At 42.3% G+C, this 23,306-nt stretch overlaps 1 protein-coding gene across 5 annotated transcripts in view; it reads right to left on the bottom strand.

The window, feature by feature from the left end:
- Window positions 1-23,306, bottom strand: part of TBC1D14 (TBC1 domain family member 14) — a 98,756-nt gene that overhangs the window by 60,663 nt on the left and 14,787 nt on the right. For 4 of the 5 annotated variants that reach the window (XM_045018565.1, XM_045018564.1, XM_045018563.1 and 1 more), the window contains one exon: window positions 3,226-3,346. In XM_045018565.1, coding sequence (XP_044874500.1) covers window positions 3,226-3,346 — 121 coding nt within the window. Of the gene's footprint in view, window positions 1-3,225; window positions 3,347-15,122; window positions 15,320-23,306 lie in introns of all 5 variants that reach the window. The other variant, XM_045018567.1, reaches the window with a different exon arrangement.

Below are 23,306 nucleotides of genomic sequence, written 5' to 3'. Positions count from 1 at the left end.
TCCATTCCTCTGAAACAATAGAACATAGACATTTTCCCTGAACAGACAGCATTCAAAAAACATGATCGTGACTTCTAATTTTAGAGAGACAAGGTGGGTGAGGAAATGTTTTTTTATTTGATCAACTTCTGTTGGTGAGAGACACAAGCTTTCAAGATTACATGAGCTCTTCTTCAGGTCCAGTAAAAAATATTACCTCACCATCTTGTCTCTCTAATACCCTGGGATCAACAGAGCTACAACAATACTGCATATTTCTAATTTTAGGAAGGTTTAACAGCACAAACTATTAATAAAGTTGCCTGGCACTTCCCATTGTAATTCCTTGCTTTCTGTTGTTTATAATTCTTCCAAACTTTAACCAATTAGGCTGAAATTTTCCATTTCAGGTACTGCCTTAGGCTGAACATTTTTGGAAAGTTTCAGCCAAAATGGTTCAGCTTTTTCTGAGAGCAAGGTAATGAGAAGTACATTGTTTTACAATGTCAATATACTGGTATATTCCGAGTTTCACCGCAAAAAGTCATTAACAAGTGTAGACGCTCCCATGGTTTAGCGCAAAAAAGGGATACTTTGCGCTTTAAATGGCAAGTGTAGACATAGCCTTACATCACAACATACAAATGACTGAAATTAAAATAATTCATTCTTCTACCAGCAGAGGAGCTATGCCATTTTTCATGTCCCCAATGTCTCTCTCTAGGACAGAGGTCCCCAACACAGTGCCCGCGGGTGCCATGGCGCCCACGGGGGCATCTAAATGCGCCTGCCTCCTGGCCGGCGGTGGAGCATCTGCCAAAATGCTGCCAAATTTCTGCAGCATTTCGGCGGCGACGCCTCTCGATGATGCTGCTTGCCGCCGACAAGCCACATCATCGAGAGGCGTCGCCGCCGAAATGCTGCAGAAATTCGGCGGCATTTTGGCGGATGCGCTACCGCCACCACAGCCCTTCGTCTGGCGCCTGCCAGACGAAAAGGTTGGGGACCACTGCTCTAGGAGATGTAGTAGCTGATTGGCTAAGGAGCTCGACTACAATCCTGAAGATCGAGACTTGCTCAATCTCACACTGAAAGGCTTCCAGTTCACTCAGCTGTAAAATGGGTACCTGATTCATTGGATTAGGTCAGTTAAAGGCTGCCTTAGGTCAGACATGATGCTGGCCACTATACTCCCTTCTGTACCACTGGCTATGAAACAGATGTGCCTTAGCCACCTCAGCACGATGAGCCATTGACTCAGGGGAATTTTGACACAGCCTTTCCACAGTTTGAACAGAGTCAGCTACTCCTGGGTAAGGAATGGTGTCCCTAGCCTCTGTTTGTCAGAGAGGATGGAGATGGATGGCAGGAGACTGATCACTTGATCATTGCCTGTTAGGTTCACTCCCTCTGGGGCACCTGGCATTGGCCACTGTCGGTAGACAGATACTGGGCTAGATGGACCTTTGGTCTGACCTGGTACGGCCGTTCTTATGTTACTCTTCTGCTCCTTCAAGTCTGAACTATGGTATCTAAAGTTTCAGAATTTCCACATTTTGAAAATTAGTTTCAGGAAAGAGGCAAACAGATAACAGATAACTTTCTGAAAACATTTCTATTTGTATTTGAGAGCAATTAGGGAAGACTGTTTAAACACTTCTGGTTCAGCCAGAAACTCAACTGGCTAGTGTGAGTGAGTGTGATTAAAGCCTTTTGAGAAAGATACTGCATCTCTTTGTAAATGACTGTTTACCCTTTTCTAAGGAATCCCACTATAAGATTTAACAGGTGTAGTATCTGGGAATACTGAATAGTTAAGGGTACTGGTAAGTTCTGTTCCTATTGAAGAGGCAAAGTACAGAACAGCAAACAACTGAAATTACAGGGAACAATCATATTCTGCCATAGGGCCTAATAAAACTCCAGGAATCAATGCTGTTAAGTGTTCACATCAAGAGTCAGATGCGCAGATGGCCATTTGAAAAACACCACTTCAGTAATTTTAGAAGTTTTCAGGGAAAGGAATACTTCAGGGCAAAACTTGAAAAAATCCTCTTACCAAATGTAAGTGTGAAGCTCTTTCTAGTAAGTGGGGTGGAAGAATTTAAGCAAATATCTGAATAATTTAACACTTCATTAAGAGTCAAATTTCTAGCTATTCTAGTTGCAAAGATGTTTCACATGACAACCAAGGACTTGTATACACAAAAAAGTTGTCAAGCTTTAATTATACCAGCATAGTTAAAGCACTACAAAGCCCCGTTCGCGTGGGCACATTTACACTAATGTAAGTGTGCTTATACCAATATATCTTATGCCTATACAAAGAGACCAATAAAATATCCCAGCATAAGGCATCTTTATATTGGGTATAATTGCACCCACACTAGGGGTTATACTGGTATATCAGTTAAAAAAAAGGATGTCATACTCCTGATGGTTACCAGTACAAAAATCTGTGTGTACCAATTAAGTACCACTCAGTGATACTCTTCCCCATCCCACAGCTCCTTCATGTTGTAACTATAGTCACACAGTTTATCTATCCAGAACATTTCAGGCAGCCCTTTTCAGGTTAGGCTGCTAAATTATTGTAGTAATCTTGCAGGCTGAACACATCTAAATTTGAGATTAAAAAGTCTAACACAGACAAACCCTTTGAAGCTGATAATTATATTGAGTTGGCTAATTTCATCTATGACAAATGCACACTTTAAAACACGACAGCATAGGTAATCCACCTCCCTGAGAGGTGATAGCTAAGATAATGGGAGAATTCTCCCTTCAATCTAGTGCTGTCTACATGGGGGTTAGGTCAGTTTAACTGCATCATTTATAGGTGTGGATTTTTCACACCCTTAAGTGACAGTTATACCAATTTAATTTCCTAGGGTAGACCAGGTCCTAGTTTAGGCAAGGCCTAAGTGTCCAACCCTACCAGCATGATAATAAAGATGTTAAACTCTATTGAGACAAGGTGCTAAGCTTATTACTATTTTTAAAATGGCACTCAGACTAGCTAACTGGATTTAAAAAAAATATAATTCAAAGTAAGAACATTCTGAGGGTGGGAGGTTGGTTGTTTGTTCCAGCCCACCACTCAAAATTGTATTTGTAATTTTGTTTGTTTGAAGGGCTTAATATGCTTCAGAGACATGGACGTAAATCACACAACTTAACCAGACTCAATGTGCAACAGTAACCCTAAAGCAAAGGAAACCACCAAAATAAAGGATAAGCAAATACCTTCTGTATTCTCTTTGGATCTTTCTGTGAATTCTCTCTCAGAGGTACTTTTCCAAATAACTTCCAGCTCAAATCATTTTGTTTCTCCAGTCTTGTGTTTTGTTTTCTAGTAAACAAATTCCTACAGAAAGAAAGATTCATGAGGATTAAAAGGAATTTAACATTGACCAGGAAGGTAGTTGCACACTTCTTTAATTCAAGCTGTATCTACTGCACTGTCCTGTGTAGTACCAGTTGTACCTTCAGAGGGTACATGACTTCAGGGCAGGGATTCCCTTCTTTGTGTAGCACTCCAAACAAGCTAAGTACTGAAAGTTATCTCCAACTTTGTGTCTTACCTACTAGAAATTCTTACCTAATCAAGTTCCTAAAAATATCTTCCATTATTGACAAAATGTATACACCATGTCTGCACTAGACTATTTCTCTCTCAAAATGTCCCACTGTTGCAGCTCCAAAGGACCTAGTGATAGCAGAAGTGCTAGTATACACAAGTCTCAAGGAGGAATGACAGGCTTTCAAGTAACATGTCATTTAACCCTGCTTACAGCAAGTTTACACAAAACACCAGCAGCTACTAGTACATCAGGCACCATTGGGACTGCACTGATAGCAGTAAGCATGGGAAAGTCTAAGGAAACTGTACTTGTGTATATAAGGCCTTCAATATGGAAGTCACATCATCAAGACTTGTAGACAATATCTGAAGTTCCCTCCTTTGGTTTCATCTACAAGTGTTGGTTGAAATTTTCCCACTGTTGCTATCACAAGTTCAGATCACCTAGTGGTAACTAACAAAGGCAGCATTACTGGCCATCAGGCTTTGTAAGCTGTTTTGTGTAGACCTTCTCTGAGCAGGATTAGATGATGCTGTGTTTACAGTATCAGCTGGTCCCTTCTTTCACTCATACTCCCAACATTGTTACCACTGGTGGAGCTGAACTGATAGTAGCAACAGTGGCACTTGAAGCAAAAATATCCTAGTATAGCGACAACCATAGTCTCAGAGGAAATCTGATAAACAGTTCATGCATTTGGCTAAAAGGGCATGAAACAGAGTCAATTACTCCAGATGCCTTGAAACAAAAACCCCGTACACAAATGAGAAGAAACTCAAATACAAAAATCTCCTGTGCCTTGCATACAAGTGTTACAAAACCAGGATTTTAAATTTACATTTATGGGAAAATGTTCACTCTTCCCTGCAGCTGGTTCACTCATTTTGCCTGCTGCAGTTGCAATGGAATGTATTCTAGAGTACTGCAGTGTTTAAGGCACCCCTTCTATTTAATTTATGACTGATAAGCTCTTTTAGTAACCTAACCAGCTCAACATCTCCAAGTGCTTTGTTCTCATAAGATATTATTGCAATTATGGAAACGGTTACATTGTATGTAACTGTGTAAGTCTATGCCCTATGTGGCTTGCTTCAATTAAAAAACAAAAAAAAACACCCCAACCTCCCCCCCACCACCACCACTAAATCTCTACTTGAAGAGGCCAATAGCAGCTATGAAATGTACTAATTCTGATGTCTGCTAAATCTCAAATTAACCAGTTTATTTATATATGTACCATTACATATCACAAACTATTCCTTTAGCAAAGGCTATACAACTTAGACCAGTACATGTTCACAGTTAAGTAAACAGTTCTCAGTAGCTTACAATGTTTTATATTAACCTGCCATCAAAAACAAGGCAGTGGAACAGTTTGCCAGTTCCTGCTGAGCACATATGCATCCCTTATAGGCAACACTGACCCATACATTCCAGAATTGGTTAATTTGGGGGAAGGCCTAATAATGTCATTACAATGTGTGGGGGTATGTATTGTAATTGAGCTATTTTTACTGGTTTAGGAACACCTACCTCAAAACACAAAAATCTTATTTACAAGAATGGATTACATGCCTTGATACCCTCAAGAGTATAGTTAACTTGAAGGTCCTCTTTGGTTATCAGATTAAGATACAGATAAGATCAATACGTTTATTAAGGAGTATGCAAATCACTACTAGTCACAGGCAGCTGGTGTTCAAAGTAAGTGGTGGGGCCCCACCTCCTACACACACAAGCTGGCCATTTTTTCCATATTGAAAAATATGAGACAATGAGGGAAAGGGGAATGTTTTGGTGAGAGATTATGGAAACTGGCTAGGAAAAAGGGAGAAACCTAGTGTCCAGTCTCTCATCTTCCACTACCTGTTACTTTCAGAACAAATGGTGGGAGGGGAGAAAGTGTTAATCCTCAATCCACCCTCCCCAGGGCCTGTCTACACGCCCATTCATCCACAATCAGGTCTGCCAAGCCAGCTCAGATCCCTCAAACCTCAGCTTGTTGTGGAGTCATCACCAAGACAGCAGGTTGTATTGCACCTGACAGTAAAACACCAACATTGGTAGCCATGTCATCATCAACAGGGCTTAGTCTCATCATCCCTCAACTATCAACCCTCCCTTCTAAGTGTTCTAATATTACCATCTCTATCAATGTTCAGATATCAATTATCATCCATACCTTTGTCACTGCTATTATTTACAGAAATAGCACTTCCAATTCCAATAATACTGAGCTACTGGCATGCACACCATGACTTGCAACAATAATGACTAGGTAGAATTTACAAGGCAATTATAGAACCATCTCAAGAAGTCTGAATACCCTGGTGAGTTAAATAAAGGATTATTGTATGAACCATTAGGGCTCCTACTTAGGAAGATGATTTTATAGAGTTTGAGTTTTTGTTTTTTTTATTTACACCAAATATACCACACTACCTATAAACAGTTAAAAACAAATCAGTTTTACCTGAGCAGGTCATATAATGGTGAGTTTAATTGTGGAGATATGGACTTTGGAAGAGAATTTCATACAACACTTAATATTTGTTCAAGAGATGGTGAATATATGAGGATCATTATTTTTAAGAAGATTACTGTTGTGGAAATGCAAGAAAGGGACAAAGGAAATACCAAATGTCAGGATCCTGACAAAAGGAAGAAAGGAGAGGAGCAGAATATGGACCTTGGACTTCAGAAAAGCAGACTTTGACTCCCTCAGGGAACTGATGAGCAGGATCCCCTGGGAAGCTAATATGAGGCAGAAAGGAGTCCAGGAGAGCTGGCTGTATTTTAAGGAAGCCTTATTGAGGGCATAGGAACAAACCATCCCGATGTGTAGAAAGAATAGCAAATGTGGCAGGCGATCAGCTTGGCTTAATTAGAGAACTGGGCCAAAAAAAACCTGATGAGGGTCTACAAGGACAAGTGTAGAGTCCTGCACTTAGGATAGAAGAATCTCATGCACTGCTACAGACTGGGGACCGACTGGCTAAGCGGCAGTTCTGCAGAAAAGGACCTGGGGATTACAGTGGACGAGAAGCTAGATACGAGTCAGCGTGCTCTTGTTGCCAAGAAGGCTAACGGCATTTTGGGCTACATTAGTAGAAGCATTGCCAGAAAATCAAGGGAAGTGATTACAATACAGACCCGTTTACACACAGATGTCAGGAGTCAAGCCGTCACGATCGCGTATTAACTGACTGCGGGTTAAGAGGACCATGCTGAAATATCTTAAGATATCCACACCCCCACACCCTTATCTAGGATTACATACGTATTCACAGAGTCCCAAATACTGCAGGCCTATCTGTTAATGGCACTTTGCAAGAATATAAGTTCAAATGTGTAATCTAACAAAAACATCATTACTACTACTACACAGCCGTGAAAGTAACTCAGGACACTGACCAGTGCGGAGGGGGGGCAGCTCTGGCCCCCAGAGGGGGCGGGGCCTTGGGTGGAAGGGGCTGGGTTAGGGGTCAGCATCACCCAGCCAGCCCTTCCAGGCTGCCTGGTCTGTGCTGCCTAAGGGTTCCCATGGTGATTTAAAGGGCCCAGGGCTCCGTATGCCACTGCAGCAGTAGCAGCATCTGGAGCCCCAGGCCATTTTAAATCGCCAGCCCCGGGGCAGCTGCTCCCTTTACCCCTCCCCCGCCCATCGGCAGCCAAGGGGGGCAAAGGGGCAGGGACTTGAAAGTGCTGCAGGGTCCTTTGCCGCGGTAGCACTTTAATCTTGCTTCACCCCCCCTTTCCCCCCGGTCAGCGGCTCAGTGCTGCCACGGCAAAGAACCGTCCTTAAAGCGCTGCCGCGGCAGCACTTTAATGTCCCTGCCCTTTTTGCCTCCCCCGTCGGCAGCCCTGCTGGTAGGGTCCCTATCGGCAGGGCCGCTGAAGGGGCAGCAATGTTAAAGCACTGCCGCAGTGCTTTAACGTTGCTGCCCCTTTCCCCCCTCCTCCCCATTGGCAGTAAAGACGTGCAACGTTTCCGCTCTGCACTTCCTTTCGATTTCTATGTCCGTGAGTCAGTGAGCAAATCTGTAGCGCTACATAGCAAGTTCCTGTACCACGTGTTAACGAGACTCGTGTGTTAAATAGCTAGCACTGGGAGGCATGGCACTACCACGTGTTAAGCAGATTCGTGCATAAACGGGTCTGTAGTGTATTCCCCTCTACTTAGCACTGGTTAGGTCACATCTGGAGTACTGCCTCCAGAACGGATGTGGACAAATTGGAGAGAGTCCAATGGAGGGCAACAAAAATGATTAGGGGGCTGAGGCACATGACTTATGAGGAGAGGCTGAGAGAACTGGGCTTATTTAGTCTGCAGAAAAGAAAAGAGTGAGGGGGGTTCCAAGGAGGATGGAGCTAGGTTGTTCTCAGTGGTGGAAGATAACAGAACAAGGAGAAATGGTCTCAAGTTGCAGCGCGGGAGGCCTAGGTTGGATATTAGGAAAAATTATTACAGGAGGGTGGTGAAGCACTGGAACGGGTTACCCTAGGGAGGTGGTGGAATCTCTATCCTTCGAGGTTTTTAAGGCCTGACCTGACAAAGCCCTGGCTGGGATGATTTAGTTGGGGTTGGTCCTGCTTTGAGCAGGGGGTTGGACTAGATGACCTCCTGGGGTCTCTTCTAACCCTAACCTTCTATTATTCTAGTGAAGAATGGCGTGATGAAAATGGAATGGCAAACCAAACCTGCTACCATAGGAAACACTCTGTACAAACAAGTATAGCAAAACTTCTGGTAGAGCAAAGATTTTCTTTAGAGCCATCATTAGATCTGGAGTCATGGGCAGGGTGAGATTTCCCACTAGGCACAGTACCTATGGGTGCCGATATTCTAGGGGCACCTAAAAATCCAAGTGTTGCCACTCCCAGATCCTGGCAAAGGGCCAGCGCCAGCTGAGGGGGAGAGCGCCCCACGCAGCCCTGTTGAGCACTCCTCGCTCAGCCTAGTGGATAGAGTCACCTCTCAACGGGGCCGGGGAACGCAGCCAGGGGGCAGGGCTTGGGAGAGTGGGTTTCTGAAGAGGTTTGTGGGGGGCTCTGGGCAGTGAGGGGGTGGGGGGTATTGGACAGTGGGAGAGGTCTGTGTCTTGGGGTGCTGGGCAGTGGGGGTGTGTGTGTCTGTTGGCGGTGGGGTGCCTAAAAGTTAAAAGTGGTGGGGCACCACCACCACCCACGGTGGCTCGGAGCTCCTAACGGCCACAGGCAGGCGAGGGACTCCGAGCCATCACAGACAGCCACAGCTCTCAGCCGCTGCAGCTGGCAGGGGAGACTCTGAGCCCCTGTGCCCCAAGATAAAAATTCTAGCCCAGGGCTGGATTTACAACCACAAACTATCTTCATTCCCTCAGCCAATTCCAAAACAAAAGTCTTAGATATTAATGAGTTCATGACAGACAGAATGATCAAAAATAGCTGAATATATATAGCATGGTTAAGAGAAAACTGGGGACATAGTCTACAAATATCTGAAGAGTACAAATACTGTGGAATTAGAAGAATTTAAAATAGTAAACAAGAGGTGTAAGAGTATGTGAAATTACACTAATAAAACATTTAGGCTATACACCATGAAGTGTTCCTGATATCAAGTTGTATTAGGTTGTGAAAGTCTTGCATAGTCACCCAAAACAGAGTATCACTTGTTACTTGTAGAACTAGACTAGAATGAACACTAGAATAAGTACTGTAGGGAACAAAGCTGCATTGCCTCAAGAAGGCAGACTGGATGATGAACAAATAACTGTTTTCCAACTCCAACCTTTGTACGGTCTGCCCATTTGTCATTGGACAGGTACATTATATTACAAAAAGCAACCATAATTGACAATGACAGGCATCCTTTATGGCCACCTCACAAATGACAAGAATCTAATATACTATGAAACCTAGAGGTGAGTGTACCTCTGAGTTGAGGTACATTCCGTTGTAAGTATATCCAAGCTCAAATTCACTCCTTTGTAAATGAAATGCTTCCAGGGATGTGGAATCCTTTTCACAAAGATGACAGTCATGTGATTTTTTTCCCCTCTCCCTCCTCCCCACTCATCCCCTACTGGAGGGTACTAGTACTTGCTATGCCTACACAATTTCTCCCTCCTGGTAAGATTTAAAACTATAGTCTATTCTTATCCTGAGAGCAAAGAGAAGATAAGCTAATACAATAAATGTACAAATAAGGTATTCGTTCTACTCTCTGCTTGGTATTTGTACAAAGAATTGACGTGTACACAGAAAGGCCGAATCCACACATTTCTCTTGAATCCAAACCTAGCAAACACACGTTCTTCCTATTTCAATTTACACAAAAGTATTAACAGAGAGTCTTTTACAACTCTCCACTAGTCCACCACCAAAAATAAATTAACATTACTACTAAAGGGAGCTACGTAGAGAAGCTGCATTTTTCTTTAAGTATACACAGAAGCAGGCAAACAGGAATTACAAGGTATAAAAAACGGTAAATCTAGTCTCCATGTTATTGTGATTTTCAAGTCTAGAAGAGGGCAGTTCTCTTTCAGGGTTTGTTTTTGTTGTGGATTGTATTTATTTATCCTGCAGGATTTGCTATTCTATTTCATAGACTGAACCATCTTTTATAACAAACTTTGTTACATGCTGATTGCTTATTTCTCACAAGATCCTTCAAGTGTAAGGAACAATTCTACCCAGGCATTTCTCATTAACCTATCCCTGTAGTTCATTTATGCAATTGTGCAACACAAATTACAGGTGCTATTTATGTCCAAAAACTGTGTTCTTGGGGGGCAGCATGGCCCAGTGGACATGACACTGGACTAAGAATCAGGAGACCTGGGTTCTATTCCATAGCTTTGCTGGGTAGCTGTGGGCAAGTCAATTCCCGCCCCATGCCTCAGTTTCCCCATCTGTAAACTGGGATAATGATACTGAACTTCCTTGTAAAGCACTTTGAAGTCTACAGATAAAAAGTGGTTTATGAGAACTGGGTATTGTTATCACCACGTTTTTGAAAAAACAAGCCAGCTCTGGTCCACACTATGAAATTTAACCATGTCTAAGTACAGGGTCAGCACAGGTCACATGGCTAGGGGCTGAAAATGATTTAGTACTAGCCACAGGCCAAGGAATCATATTCAGCACTATGTCAGCTAACCACAACTAAACATTAACACTGATGCAAGGTCTGTTGTGTAAACTGTTGCCAGAAAGTAGCTGATTTGGTTTATAAATTTTGCTTATTGGGCTAATTGGTGACCTTTTTCCACCAATCAATATTTTGTCAGACATCCACTTGCACATGACTTGCATCCGACGAAGTGGGTATTCACCCACGAAAGCTCATGCTGCAAAATGTCTGTTAGTCTATAAGGTGCCACAGGATTCTTTGCTGCTTGCACATAAACTGTTTGCAACACTAACTGCACCTAGCTGTGTACCTCCTATAGCACTAGAACAGGGGTCGGCAACTTTTCAGAAGTAATGTGCCGAGTCTTCATTTATTCACTCTAATTTAAGGTTTCACGTGCCAGTAACACATATTAATGTTTTTAGAAGGTCTCTTTCTATGAGTCTATAATATATAACTAAACTCCACCTCTACCCTGATACAACGCTGTCCTCAGGAGCCAAAAAAAACTTACTACTTTATAGGTGAAACTGCGTTATATCTAACTTGCTTTGATCCGCTGGAGTGTGTGGCCCTGCCCCCCTGGAGCGCTGCTTTACCGCATTATATCCGAATTCGTGTTATATCGGGGTAGAGGTAAAGTAAACAAGGTTTAAAATGTTTAAGAAGCTTCATTTAAAATTAAATTAAAATGCAGAGACCCCCCCCCACCCCGGTGGCCAGGACCCAGGCAGTGTGAGTGCCACTGAAAATCAGCTCGCGTGCCGCCTTTGGCACACATGCCATAGGTTGCCTAACCCTGCACTAGAATTTTACATGAGGCATTTAAGGGTTAATTTTTTTTGGTGGGGGCAGAAAAATAGGGGGTCAGTTGGGAAAGAAACCAGCACTCCTCTCCCCAAGCTAAAAAGGAACTGTGTAAGTCTGGGGGGTGGGGGTGAGGGGGGAACCACATCAGTACCTAACCAGACAATTCATCTTGTACAGCGCGCAATAATCATTTAGCTCATCATGCCAAAATAATTTAACTGAATCTGCAAAAACAAGGAGTCCTTGTGGCACCTTAGAGACTAACAAATTTATTTGGGCATAAGCTTTCGTGGGCTATAACCCACTTCATCAGATGCATGGAGGGAAAGATACAGTACACAGGTATAAATATACAGCATGTGAAAACATTGGGAATGGGCCACATCCACCCTAATTGAATTGGCCTCGTTAGCGCTGACCCCCAACTTAGTAAGGCAACTCCCATCTTTTCATGTGCTGTATATTTATACCTGCTTACTACATTTTTCACTCCATGCATCTGATATAGCCCATGAAAGCTTATGCCCAAATACATTTGTTAGTCTCTAAGGTGCCACAAAGACTCCTCACTTTTGCTGATACAGACTAACACGGCTACCCCTCTGAAACTTAACTGAATCTGTTAATTGAAATTTTATCTGTATGACTTCCACTATAAGGTATTGGGGCAGTGGCCATATCTTCTGCCTGTGCTGTGCCAAGGACCTATGCTCAATTAGTTAACTGGAAAGGCAGCTGAAGAAAAAAAAAACAAAAAAACCAGATACAACCAGCACCCTAAATTAAGCAAATTACTTGAATTTCTTTTCTGTCATATCCAAATACTGGTACTTTGTTGGCCTCCAAATCCTGTTTGGTGCTCCCTACTCCCAATGCGCCTACTCCTCTGACTACAATGCAGTTAGAGACACAAGATAGGCAAGGTAATATCTTTTCTTAGACCAACTTCTGTTAGAGAGAGAGACAAACTTACCCAAAGCTCCTCTTCAGCTCAGCGCAGCTGTCATTTGACATAGTGAAGACATGGCTCCATTTGTCTTGGGTAGAATGGGGGGAGATTAAAAAAGTAGTATTTTATCAAACTTCTCCCACATTCTAAGCCCTCCCATTTTAAGTTCTATGTTGAGATTCCAAAACAAGACTCCACATTCAGCAGGTTGTACAGCCCTTCATATGACCACCACTCATTTAATCAGCAGTAAAATAATTGTTGACATTTAAGTCATTAAGATTCAGAGTCAACATGCATTGCAATGAACAAAGGCAGTTAAACTTTGCTCAGAGCTATTGTTTCTAGATGTCCGCAGACAACATGCCATTGGTTTATCCTCTACATAAGGCTAGGGCTTCACAGCCATGAAGGCCAAGCGACTTTTCCTCACAATGAAAGTGTACATTCTGGATGGCAGTCTCCAAAAAAAAAAAAAAAAAAAAAAAATGTATCAGATTCCTAAGCCAGCACAAACTGGCCCAAATTAGATGATTTTGTAATATTAGTCAGAACCTTCCTGTAACTGTAATCCTGTAATGTCCTAACGCCTTGGTCTATCCAAGGCTGTGACACGGTTAAACCACACTTTGGTCCTAACTACACATCAAGACAAATGTAAAAGAAAAGTCTGCAAAAATCTGAAATACTTTTCATCTGGAACGGTCATCTGATCATCAAGCTTTGTGTTATGTTTAATTCTAGTGCCACCTACACTAGAAAAATTGCTGCAACGTGGCATTTGGTTGCAACACTGCGCCCCAGCACTTAAAATACTGTTCTGTCCTTGCTATATGGACAAGACCAAACTATTTTATCATTGTTCCCAAATCCTGCAGAGTCCAAGGAACCAACATGATTAGGGAATGTGGTTTTCTCCCATTTCCAGTGCTAGATCCAACCATTTGAATTATACCCGACACTATACTGTTGTAAAACTAAAGTCTTCATTCGACTCTCCTAGCACAGGCAGAGCTCTGCAAGTCTCTGAAGAAGGAACCATTACATCTTCCTCTGTTGTACGACTCAATTCATAATCAAAAGCTTTGCTTTAAGTTTGATTTACCAGAGCACAAAAAATCCCAAACCTTAATTGTTAGAGGGAAACAAGCTTTCCTGATTTGAGCAACTCTGATTAGAGTTTTTAGAAAACTAAATTGAGCAGCCTCATGTCTGAGCCAAGTTCATGCATTAAAGGGTTCAGTACAAAGGATAATCAGTGAAAGGGTCAGTCATGGCTAGTAAAGAGCTATAGATTAAACAAAAATCACTGTACTATGTTCTTACAGTCTCTCACAGACACTTTTTTTTTTTGACCGACTCTAGACTTTTATTTTAAAAATCTAGTTTTCTAACCTCAAATTTCACAGTAGTTTTAAGTCACAAAAAATTGGTTGGATACCTTACATTTTTAAAAAAAGGGGGTGGAGTGGGGTTGAGGCATCAGAAAATTCATATACCAAGTATTCTCTCAATCTACTCTAATGTATCCTGCACAGCCATTACAGTACATCAGGTTGATTCACAGGAATATCTGACATGATGCATCATGTCCGTTGTAACATTAGTAGGTAGGAATTAAGAGTGTCATGGGTTTAATTTGCATCCCTACTAAAAATGTGAAACATATCAACACTAAACTACAGCAGCAAGTTATAAAAGAGTTCTAAGAGTACGGACAAAGATGTCATCACACTGAAAATGGAAAATGAGTCTTTCTCCAGATTCCCCTGCAAAATGAAGCATGGCACATAAAACATGTTTTGCCTTGTTATTGCTGAAGTATTTTCAATTAATTTGTGAGAAGAAAAACCTCTCAACCTGGAGAAAACATAAATTATCACTCAAGAGTGAGCTTTAAGACGACTGGTCTTTTTAGATGTGTTACACATCTGGTTTAGCTGCTAGTACTTTCTGAAAGCAGTGTTCAATTCAGATTTAGAAATACATTATGGAAAAAGCAAGGAGGGAGGGAAATGGTATTAAAGGATAGTTATATTAGATACCTTTAGTGTCTTCACTATGTTAAAAGATAACGTAATTCATCAGGAATACTGTACTTATAGCTAACCTCAGTTTGGTCAAGAACATTTTGTTTTATGATAAAATTTAAGAACCAATCAGCATTCATTTAAGATGTGTTTATACCACTCAAATTATTTTATAGTACAAACTGAAAAAAGGTTTTCATACACTTGGCAATACCAAGACACATGCAGTATTGTGCCCTCCCACAGCTCTCTGGAAGCCTTCTAGTATCATTCAATACCAAGAAAACTTAAAAAAATAAAATAAATAAAATCAAATCAATTCCACTGGCACACACTCAAAGCCTTTTCAAGTTCACATAGTTTTTTAAACTCACACTACATACAAAAGAGCATTGTCTGCTGCTTTCAATCTTCCCAAAAAGGCCAGGGAATCCCCAGCAGAAAATCTCAGCTCCCACTCTTAGTTGGATAGTTTATATAGCTATTCCATTAGCTTGTATTGTCTATTCAGTTATTTTCACACTTTGATGTGTCTTATTTACAGAGTTTAAAAATTATAAAAAAAAATTACTGAAGCTGAACTGCTGCCTTAAGCAAATACAGTCACTTTCCAATTAAAAAACAAAACCAAAAAATTTTTGTATACAAACCTGTCCATTAAGAGGAGTATAGAAGGTGCTGCCATAATTTCTGTTGCTAATTTAATCCAGATTTGAAAGTCAGATGCAAGAGTCCTTGAAATGTCTCCGAATCCTTCCACAGTCAAATCCACACAGCTAAAGATGTAATGTTCTACCTTCACAGAATGCTGTCAGAGTCAAGGAACTCTACCTCTCAGTAATTGTCACTGTATCAACAGGAAAAAGGAAGGACTCACACACTGTGTATTCGTCAGAGGGTGGGGAAAAGCAGAAAGTCAGGCAGGTAGACACACCTTTTGCAATCTGCTGTATACAAATTCAAATTACAGTCTCCCTTCTGGCCACGTGTACAGTATTGTATCCATCGTAATTCTTAGAAATAAAACCTTATGAAAAAAATGAAATTGGCTAATTTGGCAGCTAAATCAAATCAAAACTGAACTTACTCATTGTAGGAAGGAATGGCTCAATATAATGCTGGGATAAGAACGTCATACTTTTTCTGGTAGAGTACTTGACTTTAAATGTACTGTCAATCTATAGGTTCTTTTAGCAGTCAGCATAGATAATTATACAGTCTTCATTATAAAATTGCTAACTGGCAACAATGATTGACTTGACTCTCACATACATGCTACCATAATTTCTTATTGGACATCACCCAATGTTCATTTGTAACAGCAAAGAAGTTTATTTTTGTCCTAATGGGAATCTTCCACTCAGTCACCCCAACCTACTCACGGATGAATGTGGATGGGCATGTGGGGATGGGGAATTTCAACTAGGCTTCCAATGAAGGACATTGCATTTCTTTTGAAAACAATCCCCTGCAACCCACCACTTTTCTATCATATTTTTTATCTTGTTTGCCCTTGTATCCCTTCACCACATTAATTCATATAGCACCCAAAAGTATACTTAATTGCTTTACCAAAATAGACAAGTTTTATATTTACTCCTACAAGCTTGACCCACAAATCAATTTCTCCCAAACAAAAAGCTGGGTTCTCTAATCTAGAGCTGATGCCATGTGTCTCAAAAGCTTCTCTGTACCCTTAGCCAGCCTCACCGGCAGCGAGCTGAGAGCGGGCAGCCACACAAAACAGGCTGAACTACTTTGCTTCTTGGTCTGAAAGAAGTTTGCAGGGAAAGTGAGCTTTGAGGACACATATACAAAAAACTCCACTGGGTGAATAGGCCCAGAATTGAGATGCTTGACACACAGCGCATGAGGCTCTTCCCTCCTTCCAGAATCACTGCTGGAGAGATTACAGAGTTAGGACTTGTCCTCACTGGGGGTGGGGGTAGGGCGGTAAATCGACTTATGTTATGCCATTACAGCTACATGAATAACTAGACCTGCTAAATTGATCCCTGCTGCATCGATTGGAGCAATGTCAATCTCCCAGTAGTGAAGATCAGCCCTAAGTTATGACAGGCCTTGACAATTTTTGAGGCAATACTTCTCGCATAATGGCCTAGATTACAAGATTTAACAAGTTATATCCATATTAAGCAGGAAAAAAAATAGTATAATCAACATCCAGATAGAAATTAATATTTTTTCTAACACCTGCTATGCCACCAATCTCAGAATATATTCAGTAGCACTCAAAAGTATCCTGCTCCAGACACCATATAACCTAAATTTTAGACTTTTACTCTATTAAGTCTAACAGATCTTCAGTTATCCACTGCATTCTTATTGCAGAGTTGTAATGCAACTACCCCCTGTACTTTCTCTCCAGACCATTTTTGTCTTAGCCTTTATTACGTCACCTAGAGCAGAAAAGCTCCAACTGTATTTTTCCACCTCAATTTTGATATTATCAAACTGAAAATATAAGGGAGCTAAAAATAATGTACTATGGTAATTAAAGAATGGTTTAAAAGTTCATTGATTTATTATGAAAGCTCTCATTTCAAATAGACTAAATAATTGTATTTGCACCAGGCGCAACTGTTTTGCAGAATCAGAGCCACTAAGTGAACACAGAACAGGGCAGAAATTAAGTAGGATTCTTGAAGGTCAAAGTAATGTTGCTGTTTAATTTCTGCACACTGTAATAGTCACAGTGGAATTTACTGATAAAGGAGTCAGATTGAGATTAGGTGGTATTTTGATTATAGATTGTCAGAAATATACCAGTCATGTGACAGGAACTGTGCAGATAGCTGGGGTCATTTTTTCTTTACTTAGTTGAGCTATTAGCCACCGAGTCTGAAGCAGGGTAAATCACCCAAGCTACAAAAAATTGCTGCAAGCTCCTTGACATCGCCAGCCCCAGACTGAAAGAGTGTACTTCACATTGGCTATGTCTACACTGCCAAGTTTTTTGTCAAAAGTTATACCACCTTTATTAAAGTGCTTTAATTAAATCCTATATTGCATATCCACACTAACTCCTTGTGTCACTGGAGCGCATCCACACTAGCAGCTCTTGCAACAGAGAGCAGTGCATTGTGGTAGCTATCCCACCATGCAACTGGCTACAGGGTGCTTTGGGAAGGATTTGCAATGCCTCCTGGGGCGGGTACAGCATCAACATGATGCATCCTACTAGATTGCCAGCCGCTTTTCAACTGAAGTGTGTGAGGGAGTGTGTGCGATAAGGAGCATGTGTGTGGATGGGATGGAGAGGGAGAGAGTGTGTGTGCTGGCATGCTGTTTCCCAAGTTCAGGCAGCTGCCCAAAACAACCTGTCCTGAGGCAGGGAGAAGGAAAACCCCTGACATCAACCCCCACCTCCCTCCCTGACTTTGCACAGCACAGCCTCTCTCACACACACACACACGTGTGTGTTTGCTTGTGTGTTTGTAGTGTGGGAGACAGCAGGAGCATTCCACGTTAACGACTTACTCTGTGTGTCCCGGAGCAGAGCAGCACAGCACCCTGGCTGTCAGAATGGAGTTTTGAAAGGGGAGGGGCGCATGCCTGCAGGGCTGCCGAGTTCAAAACAATAAGCAGAGCTGTCACTGCAGGCATTGTGGGACACCTCCGGGGGGCAATTACACCGATAAAAGCAAGCAAGGTGTTTACGCTGGCACTTTGGTGATAAAACCTTTGCGCAAAAAGCCTTATCACTCTCCTCAAGGTGGCTTCATTACAGCGCTGCAACTGAGGAGTTGCATGGCAAAAAGTGACTTTACAGTATGTACACCACTGCTGTTTCATTGCCAAAAGCTGTCTTTTGGAGAAAAAACTTGCAAGTGTAGACCAAGCCATTGTGTGTAGGTGTTGAGCTCTCAGTCTCTTCTGCATTAAATGTTCAATGCCTTCAACACTATTCATATTGAGCTACAGAAAAAGAAAAAGGGGGGTGGGTCTCAAACGCATCTAACAATGGAAATGCTTATTCTAGCTATATTTCTTCTTACTTTAAAATAATTATGAAATACGTATCATAACGGTCTGAGAAAAGAAAATACCAGAAATCACATAGGAATAGCAGTTATAATGTCTCAGATTTTACCAAAGACGTTAGGTTTTCCCACTAAAATGCTACTTAGGTCTCAGTCATGCCTACTTTTAAAATAGTTCACTTCCAGTGAGCCATGATGGAGAGTCTGACCATTTAGACAATTTTCTGAGTACAGCTTGTGAATCTGGTTGATGTTATGAACTTGTTGAATCATGGAATGCCTCTGTAGGGATATGGAATCCACAGTTTGCTGACAGGACTGTAGCAAGTCTCTCCCAGACCACATACAAAAGGGTGAGTTCTGAGATCCTTCCTATTTAGATGGAAGCTGTGACAATCTGTACCCCTATGTTCACCCCCTTTACAAAGAGAAACTGCTGAGCTCCAGTTCATCTGCAAGCTGCAAAACGTCTGTTAGTCTATAAGGTGCCACAGGATTCTTTGCTACTGTGGAAGGTGTCATTTGAAAGCTCATGATTTGCTGATTATTGTCCTGGTAAAATGTGTGGCAACATTGTATGTAAAGATACAAGATCTCACTGTATGATATTATCAAGACATGTTCCAACCTGTTCTGGAGGGCAGTCACAAATAAGTTCCCCAGAGACAAAAGACTAGTCAGTGCCTCAGCCAGGTGTCAACAAGATCAAATGGACATTCTTCAGAAAGAAAGAGGTACATTTTGACAAAGAAGCAGCGTAAGGTTCCTGGCCACTCAGACTTTGTCTCCTTAACATCAGCTGAAGATGATTCTTGTGCAAGAGAAACGGCTATAAGAAGAGAGGGCAGACATCCTTGCTCTCTACCCACAGCATCATCAGCACCTGAAGAGCAAAGGAATCAGCACTGGCTGGGGCGGGGGTGGGGGGCAGGGATCCTGACTGAAGGAGGTTCAGCCAGTAAGAACGCTGGAATATGTGGTGGTATTCACTTAGCTTGTTAAGTAAAGTGTTAGTTGTGTTTTACTTTTAATTGATTTGTAACCAATTCTTACTTATATGCCTCATTACTCATAGTCACGTAATCTTTCTGTAGTTAATAAATTTGCTTCATTATTTTTCTATCTAAACCAGTATGTTTGGCTTGAAATGTTTGGGAAACTTTATTTAGCATAACAATATTTGTGCATACAGTTTTTTAAATTAATAAATGACACTTAATATGAGCTTGTATTGTCCAGTACAAGATGCACACTTCTGGGGAAAGTCTGGGACTGGAAGTTTGCTGGTATTATCCTGTAATGTATACTCATACAGTATAGGTAGGAGTGATTTACATGCTGGAGGCTGTGCATTAGCAGACCAGGAGTGGTTACTCTCACAGTGAAGCTGGGTAAAGACACCAGGTTGGAAAAACATGGGGACACAGCTGTTCATCAGTCCAGACTGTACGGTGGGTAATGTCCCAAGATGCTTCTGTGACAATAGGTTAGCTGAAGCCCGAGGAACAAACTTGAAGGAAGATCGAAGCAGACGTGGGAAGCTTTTGGCAGGAAAGAGGAAGAAATGGGTAAGAATGGTGTCCCTAGCCTCTGTTCGTCAGAGGATGGAGATGGATGGCAGGAGAGAGATCACTTGATCATTGCCTGTTAGATTCACTCCCTCTGGGGCACCTGGCATTGGCCACTGTCGGTAGACAGATACTGGGCTAGATGGACCTTTGGTCTGACCCGGTACGGCCTTTCTTATGGACATGCTTTCCTAGCCAGGGAATTCAACTCAATTTGGGGGTCAGCCATGAGCAAAGAGTTAGGTGATCTAGAAAGGCTCCCTGATTCTGAAAAGAAGCCACAAGCTGCAAGACAAGGATCCCAAACATGCCAGAGGACTCTGCAGAAGCCCAAAGAATGTTCCAGAGTGGTAAGGAACCCAGAGATAGGGAAATGCATATAGGTGTCTGTACTGTTTTGTATACATTTGTATTTCTCTTGCTATCTAAACAAAGGGCAATGGCATTTCAGAATCCTGGGTAAAAGTCCATCCACGTGTCTGTTTGCTTTCATTATTGCATGCCCCTGAATAGGTAAACTGGAAGGCTCAGACCTCTGGTAGAATTCAGTGGGGAATATTCAAAAGCTGCTGGGGAGGTGGCACTAGTTTCAGGGTATAGGGTCCCCACTGCTACCAGGGTGTCAGACATGAGGTCCACGCCTGGTGTGCATGCCTACAGGTCCAAAGCCAGGGACAGTGCTGAAAACTCTGCACAGTTCCAGCAAGTTAAGAGCACATAGGATTCAGCATTTGGATCCCATCGCAACAGAGGGAGCTCAACCAGATATGACAACAGGCACGTACAGGGGCGGCTCTAGGCACCAGCAAAGCAAGCAGGTGCTTGGGGCAGCCCATTTGCAGGGGCGGCAGCCGGCAGGGATCCAGCCTGAGAGCTGAGAACCAACAGGGGGCCCTGGGAGCTGTAGTTCCTTGGTTAGCTCCCTGCCTACAGGCAGCGGTCAAGCATTCGGCATTTTGGCAGCGACGCCTCTCGATGATGCCGCTTGCCGCCGACAAGCGACGTCATCAAGAGGCATCGCCGCCGAAACTTGGCGGCATTTCAGCGGATGCTCGACTGCTGCCACGGTCCTTTGTCTGGCGGGCTGTTGAGGACCGCTGCTATAGAGCCAGCCATGGAGCAGGGAAAGAACTACATTTCCCAGCATTCCCTTGGCCGCTATCAACAGGAAATGGGGGGAGGGACTATGAAACCCTCAAGCTGCAGCTTGCTGTGAATGGAGAGCTCACTGCTAGAGCAGGGTGGTACTGTGAATGGGGAACAAGTGTGCCCAAGAAGTAGAAGGCTTTGGCCCAGATATCCCCTTCAGAAGGCATCCCCAGACTGGATTAGGGACACTGGTGTGACCTCACCTTGCAGCCCCCAAAGAAGGAATTGGGTGGACTAAATGGACAGTGCCAGAGCAGAGCTCCAGCCAGGTCTGAGACATCCTCCCCTGGCCCTTCCCAGATAAGGTGGGAAGGGGAGAGTGTGGGGGTCCCAGGCTAGGGGTGGTGTCATGAGGGGGTGGTCACAGGGATTACTCCCCTGACTCCCAGCTTCTCCCTCCCAAAAAATGTCCCCACCAGTTGCTGCCCCATCCAGTCAGGATAAGCAGCTGGCGAGCCGGGATACTTTGTTTACTTAGGTTTACCTCCATGCCTGCGGACACTCGAGGTAAATAAACCATCTCGGTCCACCAGCGGCTTATCCTGATGGTCCAGAAGCAAAAGTTTGCTGACCCCTGAATTATAGGGTCGGCTTATGAACGGGTTATAAAAATTTTCCATTTTTACTTATCCATCTGGGGGGGGGATGTCAGCTTATAAACAAACCGGCTTATGGTCATCAAGTATATAAAGTACTTATTTAAGTCAACTTCACCCATACCTGGCAGTACATAAAAGAATCCTACGGAAGACACATCTCTGGTATCTCTCCTTGAGAAGGAAGCTTTGAAGTCAGTTCATATCTAATACAAAAGCCTGACCTGCAAGTAGCAGCCCTGCAACCTACCCTGTACAAGAAATACATGATACTCCCTCCCGACTCCCAGCAAATTAACTGAATAAAATGGAGTCTCTTGAACAGTTACATCTTATTTCTCAGAGAGCTGGATAAATCTCCAAGGAAACAAAGAACTGAAGCTGTGGAGCAGACTCTTTCCAAGGCAAGCACTTACTAGAACCTCTAACAGATGCCTCAATATCAGTGGTCTCCAAGGTAGCATGTGTTTCTGCACTGTAGGGAACAGAGGAAAGTTAGCACCAGGGTGCCATTCACACAACACTACAAGATCCCTTGCTGTTCGGTTGATTTTTCCAAATCCACATATAAAGGAATGCCTCATTGAGGTAGTTCCACCAAGGTTTAAAAACCTCTGCAGGTTCATTAGATATAGTTACACAAAAAGAAAAATAGAGAGGAACTGTGTGTCTAAGTGCCTACAAAGGCATGACATACAGCATTAAGTGCTTGGGAAATATGGTTGAGATAGCTGGGAAGTGGGGAAATAGGTTGAATGTGCACACAAGAATGCTGTGTGAAAGAGGCAAGGCCATACGGACAACTTCTAATAAGGCAAGTGACAGCATGATCCAACCAGTAAATAAGGTTTTCAGGGCTCTTTCAGGTGAAGCAGACAAGTTCAAAAGGTTTCTACTTGCCTGAGCCATATGAAAGCGACCCCCAGTTAAGGGAAGGAATAAGAGCAGTAGACAGATGGATTACTTTGCTTCTATGCTGAACTGAGTCTCATATGCACTCCTGGTGGTATCGCTCAGTGTAAGAAGTTACCTGTTAGACACGATATGGTACTTTGTTGAAAAATATTTCCCTTTTAGGGAATACCAAAGGTGTCAGTTTTGCTTTCAATGAGGGTAGATAAAAATGTGCTTTTAAAAAGATTTAAAAATGTAAATTAAATACAGATTTAACTATTAAAACCAACTAAAATTGAATTTGAAATTATGACAACCTATGTTAATGCAAAAACTTCCTATAGCCTATTAAAATAATTTAAAGATAAATTATTGCTTGAGTATTTATTTTTGCTGCCAACATTTTAAAGAAAGTTAATTGAACTGGTAAAAGTTGATGGCTAAACAGCAAGCTCTGGTTCCAGGTGAAGTGCTAAACCACCTTTTGATAACAGTAGTCTCTTCTGCAGATGTACAGAGAATATTTGTTTAATTTCAGTTTATGCAACAACTAGTTCAATTCAAAGATCAGTTCATTCCAATTTGAGAAGCTGAGTAGGAGTTAAAAACTCAGTTTCTCTTTC

The sequence above is a fragment of the Mauremys mutica genome, chromosome 5 (genome assembly GCF_020497125.1).
Source record: "Mauremys mutica isolate MM-2020 ecotype Southern chromosome 5, ASM2049712v1, whole genome shotgun sequence".
Classification (NCBI taxonomy): domain Eukaryota; kingdom Metazoa; phylum Chordata; order Testudines; family Geoemydidae; genus Mauremys; species Mauremys mutica.
The sequence above is the reverse complement of the archived record's forward strand: the minus strand, read 5'-3'. Positions and strand labels throughout refer to the sequence as shown.